The sequence below is a fragment of the Gossypium raimondii genome, chromosome 3 (genome assembly GCF_025698545.1).
Source record: "Gossypium raimondii isolate GPD5lz chromosome 3, ASM2569854v1, whole genome shotgun sequence".
NCBI lineage: Eukaryota > Viridiplantae > Streptophyta > Magnoliopsida > Malvales > Malvaceae > Gossypium > Gossypium raimondii.
In genome coordinates this window covers 15,477,681-15,489,305 of record NC_068567.1, presented here as the reverse complement: position 1 = coordinate 15,489,305, position 11,625 = coordinate 15,477,681, and the positions used below count along the sequence as shown (strand labels likewise).

General features: G+C 34.3%; 1 protein-coding gene across 1 annotated transcript; it reads right to left on the bottom strand.

Moving 5' to 3' along the window:
- Nucleotides 1-366: 366 nt before the first annotated feature.
- LOC105797308 (putative receptor protein kinase ZmPK1) lies at nt 367-3,102 on the bottom strand. The gene has a single exon (XM_012627271.2). It carries the CDS (start codon nt 3,007-3,009, stop codon nt 607-609), a length of 2,403 nt encoding a protein of 800 aa, XP_012482725.1. The 5' UTR covers nt 3,010-3,102; the 3' UTR covers nt 367-606.
- Nucleotides 3,103-11,625: the final 8,523 nt, after the last annotated feature.

Below are 11,625 nucleotides of genomic sequence, written 5' to 3'. Positions count from 1 at the left end.
GTCACCATATCCCCTAGTTTATTTATGAAGTTGCGTACCATGTGTTTACTCTAAAGGTCTGAAATAGATAACCTGTCACCATATCACCTCGTTTATTTATGAAGCTACGTACCATACAGTAAACTATGGTTTCAACTTCCTCGATAGCTTCTTTCAAACTTCTAACATACGAATGATTCCAACAATATCACCTTGTTTCCGCGATGTTCCAGCACGTCTGTAAACGAAAAATATTGATTTGGATTTGATCATTACCATACAAGATGAAATTTGGCTTGGCCAATCAATCTTAATATAGTGAAAGAAGATCGTCATGGTGGCATGTAGGAGACTAAACTTATTGTAAGGAGATCATCATACATTGGATTACCATATCTTCACTATTTATTAATATCCAGCTATGTGCTGCAGCACTGTTATTGCCAATAACCATAGTCTAGGCAGTAAAGCTTCCTTGAGAGTACCACTGTCAATGTTTGTCGAGAAAACAGAGTTCTAAACAACTTGGTCTTTCTTAACAGGAAAGATCCTAATTACTAATAAATACTTACTAAAAAGACAACATTACATAATGATAATTAATATCTAGTGGAGACACTTTGGCCTTCAATGGTTTTCATTACGAAGTAGCATCTCTACTACTTCACTCATCGTTGGTCTCGCGTCTTTATCTTCCTGAACGCATTGCAGAGCCACAGTAACCAGATTTAGCACCTCAGCCTCATCGTATATCCCTTCCAGCTTGGGATCGATTATCTCATGCTTCCATGTTTCGGTCTCTCCGGTACTTGCCATGTTCTCTCTCCCCCATGCTGCCAGCGTTGTTTTCTCTTTTGGACTTCCATCATCTGTCACTGCGGTTCCCATTGCAGGGCTTCTTCCTGTCACTAACTCCAATAAAACTATCCCATAGCTATAGACATCAACTTTAGAGGTGATGGGAAAATTTGACACCCACTCAGGTGCCATGCAACCCCTAGTTCCCCGGATCCTCGAGATGTTTGAACGCTTAACATCGCCTCTATTTAGAAGCCAAGACAGGCCAAAATCTGACACTTTAGGCTGGAATTTAGAGTCTATGAGAATGTTATGAGGTTTTATATCACAATGGAGAACCCATTCCAAACATTCTTCATGTAAATAAGCTAAGCCTCTTGCGGTTCCCACAGCAATATCGAATCTCTTTTTCCAATCGAGTGCTTTTAAAGAGAGATTTTCGGCCAATGATCCATGTTCCATGTACTCATACACCAGAAGCCTATGTTTTCCCTCTGCACAGAAGCCCCACATCTCTATCAGGTTCATGTGATTAAGCTTTCCAATGGTGTTCACTTCTGCTAGGAATTCAGCTTCCCCTTGGTTAGCATCAGTGAGTGTTTTGATTGCCGCAACTCGACCATCGGAGAGAGTGGCTTTGAAGACGATTCCTCCTCCACCTCTTCCAATCTCTTGGGAGAAGCTATTTGTCGCCTTTTTCAGCTCTGCGTAGGTGAATTTTCTGAAGCCTGTGGCAGCAAGAAGCTTGCCTGCCATTGGGCTTGTGTCGTCAATGTTTCTAATCAAGAAACACCATACCAAGAAAACAACAAACTCCAGCCCTCCGACTGAACATACCGCCCAAAGTGCAAATTTCAGCGGCTCATTTTCAGGCTTTTTGGAATACGTTCGTTCCAGGGTCTGCACTTTGTTGGAACATTGTAACTTTGAGTGTTGAACGGTAGCGTTATTGTACAAGGAGAGAGTAGCCTTGGGCACTTTCAAGTAGAAATCAGCAATAAAATTTGGCGGGCGATGTCCATTGAACAATTGTGTCTTGGGATAGCAATATGTACCAGCTGGTTCATGAGCTTTAATAAATCTGAACTGAAAACCTTTGCAATCACACAACTTCGAGCACTTATTCTTGCAATCCTCTAAAGTGACATTAGGAAACATGTCCAGATCATAGCCATAGAATTCAACATGGCGGAGTTTCAGGAAACCAACCTGATCAGGTCGGTTACAAGGAAGAAGAAATTTTGGTTCACATCCAAGAGACCAATCAGAATTATTCTTCATTTTATATCCTGGAATGCAATCACATTTCCTTCCAAAATTAGGAGTATAAATGCAAATGCTGTTCGGTCCACAGCATCCATGAACCATACATGGTTGACGGAAGGTTTGCCATGAAACAACCCAAGTTTCTCCATTTTCTTTTAGACTATACAGTCGAATATTGCCATCAAAATCCACCTTCAACAGTCTTGAAACCTTTGAGCCATAATCAGCCGACAAGAAAGTAAAATTATCAGTTGATGTAAACTTGCCCAAAGTATCCAGGACTGCAATTTTGCTATTATTGAACGTGGATCTTCCAGCTTCCCATCTCAAAAGCCATGGACTAGGCCAGTAAACGCTTGAAAACTCAGGACCTTTGTAAACAAGGCAAAGAACATTATCAGTATCAAAATAAAGCTGAAAATAACCCGATGAGTAGCTTCCTTGGCTTCTTGATGATATGAGCTTCGAGCTCTCATTGAATGGTTGAAGAGGAAGCAGAGTATCCGTGGGTGAATCATAGCTTTGCCACAATATATGGCCTTCCAAGCTAGACAGGATGAGATTGCCGCCATCATCAAGTTTTAACTTGGGAAGGGATTTTGAGGCAGTTCTCGTTTCCCAAACAAGGATCTGACCAGCATCTTTTAAAACAAGGTTACCTGATGTCGATAGGGAAAGCTTTGAGCCTCTACCATTGACTGGTTGATCCCGATTGGCCATCCAAACTATGGTGCAATTGCTAGCAGTAGCATTGCAGGATGGTTTGTTGAACCATATGGAAAAGGAATAAGCATTGTTGCCAACAGGGTGGAAACCAGCACTGAAAGTGCCACCGGGTGAAACCAAGACATCGCCTTTTTTCTCCACTGAGAGAGATGAACCCGCCCATAGCGCATCAGAGGATGAAGAGGAAGGTGGACAGGAAAAAGCCAATAATAAAACTAGGAGCATCAATGGCGTGGCCATGAAAATGAAATTGTTAAGATTGAAGACAGGGACAGACCTTCCGATTTTAGGAAAGTCGGATATGATTTGTTGAAGCTATGCGAGTTTAAGTTTGGGTAAATTTGTAAAAATTTTAGGAGTATAATGATATTTTCTAAAAAATTTGAGGGTTTAATTAAAATTTTTATGAAATTAATGACAATTTTAAAGATTTAAGAGGTGTAATTAAAATTTTCTAAAATTTCAGAAAAAAAATTTAAATTACCTAAAATTTTGGCCATAGGGATCCCCCCTGACTGCTATACCTTAGAAAAGTCTACCAAAAATTTTAATATTTGTAAAGAAATATTAAATATTATTATACGGTATTTTAAATTAATAATATACAACTTAATTAGAAATATATGTTAATGATGCAATTTAAATCCAAGATCTCAAACATCTTAATTTTTAAACTTTACTTCAAAGCTTCATTATTTTATATGAATTTTTATATAAAATTTATTTCTAAATATATAATATTGTCGATTGAGTTATTGTCTTAAATTAAATTGATAACTAATTTAGAGAAACTTTTGAAGTTACCAATATAGCCTCGTTGTACATTTTACTATTATTTTACCATTATATATATATTTTATTATTTATAAGATTTATCATATTTATAAATGAGAATTTTAATTTTATTGAAATATTTTATTAAATAAGTTTATTTGATAAGAAAATTTATCATAATGAATTACTATATATTTAAATTAGGAAAATGATTTTGCCTATGAAGGGCTTTAAGCTTCTCAAGCAAGTTTAGGTGTAACAAGTGTCTTATAGAGTGTAATAAGAAAGAAAATAATAAATATATAAATAAATGTGACACTTGTTACTCCCTCAACCCACTTGTGGAGTCTAATAAACTTCATAAGCGATGTATCAAATACTTACCTTTTAAATTATTGTATTTTCATTAACTAATCAAGTAAAAAACAATAAAGTACTTTTTTTAAAGGGAAATTTATTAATTTATTCAATAAATGAGATCATACAATTCGGGGGGAAAACAACACTCGTTGTAGGTGGTAAAAAGACAAGCTCCATCAACACAACAAAGGCTTCAGCCTCAGCATCAATAGAACATTATAGCACGTTGACAATTGGCTCTATCACAACTCAAGTACAACATATGTGGAGTGATTGCAAGCACTTAATAAATAAGGAAATTAGGCCTCGAATGGTTCAAAACGGTGAACATAAATTGACAAAAGAATCGAGCATCCACCAAACTAGAGAGGACAACAACTAGCCCTAAAATCACTCGCAAAAGCAAGATTGTATGCATAAGACTAAAAAGCGTACAACAAGAGTAGACAAAAAATTCTAAAAGTAGAACTCTATGTGTTGGCCTGATAGCCAAGGTGTTCACCGCCCCAAGTGTGACTTGGGTTCGAGTCCCTCTAGTCGAGTTGATGTTAGCGTTTTGCCTTTCTCTTGTAATTTACCAAAAAAACCTTCTAAAAGTGAATACTTATTAAATAAAGGAAAAAACATATAAAACTTAAGACAACATGGGTCTAAACCGATTTATGAAATCATTTATTATTCTGAAATACTCTTAAAACAGAAACAAATTAAGAAGTCAATGAACAGCCTGTAACAGCTCGGTTTAGACCCTAGTCGGATAGTGGTTTTAGGACCACGAATCTGAGTCAGAAAAATATTTTAATATTATTTTTGGAGTCTACAACATGTTGATTTATATGTGTGAAATTTTCATGTGAAAATTTTATCGTTTGTGTGCTCAATTTTTTTTTAAAAAAAGACTTAATTGCGTAAAGTGTAAAAGTTGTGTTCTTATAGTTAAAGGTGTCTATTAGCTATGGAACCCTAAAGTGAAGGTCCTTAACTGGTAATTATCCCATTTTTGAGATAGTGGATGATAGTGGGATGGCACATGGTGTAATTATTAATATTCTTAATGGTTAGTTAGGTAAATTAGTAAATAATGTTAAATTAAAATAAAACAAAATGTATTGTCATCTTCCACTATTCATCTTCATTGAAAATTTAAGGAGAAGAAAGCCATTGTTGACTTTAACATTCGACCAAGCTCTCATTGCTCAAATAGGTATGATTTTAGCTTCATTTTAAATTATTTCTACGTTTTTGAGATCGTTGCAGCTTAATCTAGCTAGCCCGTATCTCCGATTTCAAAACTGTTAAAGTATTTGAATCTTTCCATTGTTGAATGCATGAGTATTTTGATAGTTGATGATGGAAAATAAATATTTGTTGATAGATTAATATGTTTAATTAAATGATTTTTGATAAAAAAAGTGTATTAAGGATTAAATTGTAAAATTTGTTGAAGGGTCAAATTATGAAATAAATTGAATAAATGGTTGCTAATGACCTAAGGTAAATTTGGCCTAACATGGGTTTGTTGAAATTTTGAGTAATTTGTGTTATTTTGAAATAGGGGCTAAATTGTGAAAATGTGAAATGTTAGGGGCTAAAATGCAAAATGCCCAAATTATGTATTTTTGGATAAAATTGAATGAATATGTTATTAAACAAGCCAAATTTGAATTGATTAGATCAAGAAAGGAGGAGATCGGATTTGGATCGGGGAAAATAAAAAATTTTCGAATAGTCATTTGGTTCATTCGTGTCCGTACAAGGTAAGTTCATAAGTGAATAATTGTTGTTAAATTTATATGAAAATGTATTTAATTTTGCCGAATTGAATTTTAGTAACTATATATGTGTATGCTGAATTAATATAAGTATAGGAGAAGTAACTACTAGCATGAAACGAACGAATTACGACGTCCGAAAGCCCCGTACGAACCATAGGAATAGTTAGGATACACATGTCATGACATAGGATTCCGATATGAGTTATCGTGTAGGACCACGTTTGGGACGTTAGCATCGATTTGAGATTTACGTGTAAGAACATGTCTGAGATATCGGCATCGTATATGATTTCCTGTAAGACCCTGTCTGCGACAGTGGCATCGATATTTGATTACATGTAAGACTACATCTGGGACGTTGGCATTGTAAGAGCTTCCGAGCTATCCGAGTATCCTTATTGATTCCGAACGGTTCAACGGGCAATATCGAGTAATGAATGACTATGTGAAAGTATATCTGATTCAGGTACGTACAAAATGTATATGATATTCAAGAATGAAAAGTGAGTATGCTTCAAATGACGATATGTGAAATACATGACAATGAATGAAATGAATGTATATAAATGAACATTGTGATACATATGCTCGTTATATGAAATTGTAATGAAATAAGCTTAATTATATTCAAGAGTTCGAGTACCATGAAATTGTGGTCCTATGTTTCGAACATGGGATTTATGAAATATGAAACATGGTTTTGAGGTATGCTAGTTTGGTTTGAAAGATGATTAGATAAATGTTATTGATAAGGTTAAATTATTAAATATGTTATGTATATGTGAAAGAGTTAAATAAACATGTTTTGATTTGTTGGTTATGTGTTTTGTATGACCGAATGTGATATATATTTGAATGAGGAGTATATATGGTTCAAACAGTGGAATTATGAAGCATGTGTAATATGACTTTGATGTATGGTAGTTAATTTGAATTTTGAATTGATAAATGAGATTGAAATGGTTGAGATTTGCTAAATTCGGCCTAGTTAAAGTGAATTATAAATATCATTGAGATGATTTATTTGCTTATGGCTTACTAAGCTTTCAACGCTTACTCTGTGTGTTTTTCTATGTTTATAGAGTTTCGGAGACTTGCTCGGTTTGGAAGTCGTAGGAGACCTCATCACACTATCCGGTTATCGCTTCGGTAAATATAAGCTTTGAGTTTTTGGTTATGTGGCATGTATAGGCTAGTTTTGATATGTTTGGTTTTGAAATTTGTATATATGTATATAGCCATGCGAAAATGGCTTGATCATGATACTAATGTTGGTATATATATATTCGGTCATCTTATAAGCTTAATTTGTAGGTATGTTTCATGTTAAGTATGTTTGTGATGTTGGTTATAAGATTCAGCAATGAGAAGTGTTAATGATGATGTATAATCGACCATGAAAATAACTCATTTTGGATTTATAATTTGTCTTGTGTAAAGGTTTGAAAGTGGTAAATGATGTGTTTTTGACATAATACATATGCTCGCATAAGTTAAGTTATGTATGTGTGACAGCTTGCATATTGATTGCTAAAGTACAGTTTGTGATGGTAAAATATAAACAAATATTGTAATTTATTTGATGGTCATTTAGGTACGATTATAAATGGTACAATTAGCTTTGATTCGAGTTGTGAAATTGGTTGGATTATCGGAGGATAAATTTTATGATCGAATATATGGTTAAAAGATCGATTATGTATATGTATTTTGGAAATGGTAAAGGGTGTGTATTTATATTTGGCTAACAATAGGTAAAATATGCTTATACATGCCTATGATATGTTTTGTTCGTGATTTTGGTAATTAATCGTTAAGTTGTTAAGTTAAATGCTTGAGTTTAAAATGTGCCATATATGTGATTTATGAATTTAGTAAATGATAGAAAGGTATTTTGGATATTTATTAGTCAAGCGGTATTGTAATTATGATATGATTTGATTTGGCTCTTATGTATAAAATTGGTAGTTATTATTTTGGTAAAATGTGCATAATTTAGTAAAACAAAATTTCATACTTGACCATTATGTGAAGTTGTTAATGTCGTGTATATATTAATGTTTAATAAATCATGTGGTTTGGCTTGACTTAGTAAAATATGAAGAAATGCATAATTATAAATAGTGTTTTTGGAAAGTATTTAATGAATAGATTTATATGAATGGATGTCTTAATATATGATTGGTATATGAAATGAATTATACTTGGTTATAAGTTAAGTATTCAATTTCCATGATTCATAGGTTATAATGTTTGAATATTAATTTGGGTAGAGTATGAATTATAGTATCGAAGCATGTTAGTTTGGTTTAAAATTATACTAGATGAATAGTATTGAAATGATTATATTATTTAGTACTTGAATTGAAATGAATGTTGGTTCTGAGTTGTATTTTGATCGGTAATGCCTCGTAACCCTAACTCGGCGACGGACACTGGTTAGGGGTGTTACAAAGCCATCCACTTTCTAAAAGAAACTATCTATGGTCGGTGGTGTTTCAACAATGATAAGCATCATCATCTGTTCATCACAACTTGTGAAAACAACAAAGATACCCATAAAATAGATCTGCAAACTGAAAAGAGAAAAGGCACATAGAGTGAATGAGAAGAAGAAAGAAAGATAGGGTTGATATGTAACATCCTGCCTAGCAAAATCTTGACTATGTAAGTGTTGTTTATAAAATTAAGGCCTAAGGGTAAGTTTCAAGTGCTCAACGTTAGGATTCGATTAAGTATCAGGACTTTCTAAGTGCACTAGTGATGCCCTAGTCTGATAGATTTTGAACAAAAGGAAAGGAACTCACGGTAAACTCATGTATGAATATAGTATAAGATATTCTAAAAGAACAAAGCTTATGACCAATTCTAAAGAAAAGTACGTATGACGTATCAAGGAATACTAGTAAGAATATATATATATATATAAATATGACACATAGTATACAGAAGTATTATTGGGTAAGTAGTGTTCACCCAAAAGCCCTTTTCAGTATATAGAACGGGCAAACTCTGAAATAGAAAATAAATAGACAAGGATTCTCGTTAGATTCGATGATAAGTGAGATTGAAGTGGCAATCATGAAAGGAATGGTTCTAAAATATGCGTCCACAACAATGATATAGTACATCCAGTGACCAATGTGGTCCCATGCTAGCCAATGTGTGAGGTACTAGTTAGGAACTAATCAAATGCGAACTAAAAGGGTTAATGGCTAAAAGAGTGATCGGATAAGTTTCTTAGAAGTGGAAAATTTTGATAGGCCACTCAGTCTTGATGTGACATTTACCAAGTTCCCATGAAGACTTGAGTTAAGTTAAAATGACACTCTGATTGAGTTAATGAGAGGTTATCTTCTTTCCATTTTCCCTCTGAAAATATTAAGATCTATGGCTAAAAAAGATGGAAAGAATGCTCTGAGTTGAGTCTAAAATTATGGATATTTCTAATGACTTTCTTCACATCAAGGTACATGACATGACTTTTTCGTTCAAAGGAACACAGATCTATAAGTTTGCTTGGAAAAATAGGGCTCAATGATATGTTTGGGTTTGAAATGATGATAATGGATACCAGATGTGTTTTAATGAAGTGTTTTTGCTTATTAAGGCATATGAGGTTGTAGCACACTATTGAATGATGAATGTGAAGGTTAAGCTGCCCTTTTGAGATCATCAGGCAAGTCTCTAAGTTGACTCTTGCATGTAGTATGTACATTTTAAGAGCTTATAGGCTAAGTGACCAAATCGTGAGAATAAAACTAATAAAGTATGATGTAATGACTCTGGTGAAGAACACAAGACTTATGAACTTGCACAAATAGATAACATAAATCTTAAGGTTAAAAAATGCTTGTGTTTGGGTAATGAAAAGGTGTTATTGTGTCTGAATGTTTAAATGTGTCTATTATGAGTAAGTTAAGATATGATGAGTTCATGAAAGATGAGTCTAAGTATGAAGAGTCTGTGTTTGTCTCTAAAGTTGTCAAAGAGATCTATCGAGACTAAAAATACAAATCTTTGAAAGGACAAGTCCATGGCCATAGCATTGAAGACCATATCATGTAAGACCATAACTGGTGTGTTATGACATCATATGGAGAAAGTTAAGGGAGGTTATTACCTAATGTGGTTCTCTGTGTGTCCCCTAAAAATGAAGGTCAAACCTTACTAACTGTGAGTCTAGGAGAATCCCTATCACCTAAATAACCAGTGGAAGGAATACCTTTGTGGCAATACTCTGGACACGAAAACCTCTGTGGCGAGTACTGAATGTTAAGGAATGCCTTTGTGGTAATACTTTGGACATGAAAGGCTTTGTGGTGACTACTGAATGTTAAAGAATGCCTTTGTGGGAAAACTCCAGAAAAGTAAGTGTTTATGGAAACCTCTGTTAAGGAACAGCTTTGTGGAAAATCTTCAAAAGGAAACGCCTTTGTGGTGATATCTATCAAATGAAAGCCTTTGTGGCATTCTCTGTAAAGGAAGCCTACCTGGCTATATCTGAAAAGAAAAGTCTTTGTGGCACAATCTAAGGATAAGATGCCTTGGTGGCAACTCTATAAAGGAAAGCCCTTCTGGCGAATACAAAGGAATCCTTTGTAACTATTCAAATGAAGGAATGCCTTCATGGTAAATTTTGAATGAATGGCGTATAAGGAATTAGGAAAGAATGGCATGTATGGTTCTCTGATGGAAAAGTAAAAAAAGTAAAAATAGGACTCTGAAGGTACGGTAAGTACAAGATATAATGTATGGACAAGTAGAAGAAACAAAGTACCCAGTGAACTTTGAAGGAAATACACCATATGTAAATGAAATGACGAACCTTGCATAATAACAAAAAAAAAAGAAGACCAGTGAAGCTAGAGAGTGCCATAATAGGTGGTGAATCTGATATGCGTGTTATAAGCACATTTAGATGGCATTTTGAAGTAAGAAAGATTTAGGTAAACTCTCGGTTAAGTTATAGGCGTAGTATACCTTGCTTGAAGGTAGTGGAAAAGTCAGCCACTAAGAAATAAGATATTAAGTTTGTAAATAAGGTAAACGAAATGATTAAAGACTATGTAAAGATAAGATTTAAGAAGGGACATAGAAATTTAAGAGATGTCAAGCATAGTGTGCTCAGCGTAAAGAAACGACCATTTGAGTTTGGAAACTTGAATCTGAAGCCTAATAGAGTGAATGCTTAAGGAATATGAAAGGAAGGTCAATCCTTAAAGATCTTGAGAGGAAGATAAAGGTTTAAGGTAGGAAAGGATAATGACAATCTTTTAGAGAATATCTTAGTGAAGTACCTGCCAGACTGGATAATGGAAAGTCAAATTATACATGAAAGACATGCAAAACATCGATCATGCTTGATATAATGAATCAGGTATTTAAGGTTTAACTCAATAAGCTTTTATGAACTTATGAAGGTTATTTCATTTTTCAGGTTGGAAAGAAGTATGCGCTGGAGGGACGACGCCAGGGTCTCGTAAAAAGAAGTGGCACGATAGACTGTTATGCATACAAAGGAAGTGAAGTGGCATGCTTAAATCTGAGCATAAATTTATTAAGTAGCTTTCCAATATGTATATAGTAGGGCAATAGATAAAATGGAAATCGATGAAATTTTATTATTAAGAATTGTATATGTAATCCATACAATGTACACCCACAAGTGAATTAGTCATATTCATAGAAAGAACTTGTACATAGGAAAAAAGTTTAAGTTATAGCTGTTATAGGACGTAACACCCAATACTCGGATCCGATTCATCGGGTCGGGTGGAGGGCATTAAATGGTGGGCAAGAGAAAAAGGCAGGCAATAGCTAGCCCAGAGGCTAGCATCACTGCTGGGTAAAACAAAAGGATAAGAAGCAAATGACTTGGAGAAAAAAAAAGTTTTTAGAATAAAGTACTGATTTGAAATAGAAAAAAAAAGGCATGAGTTTTAGA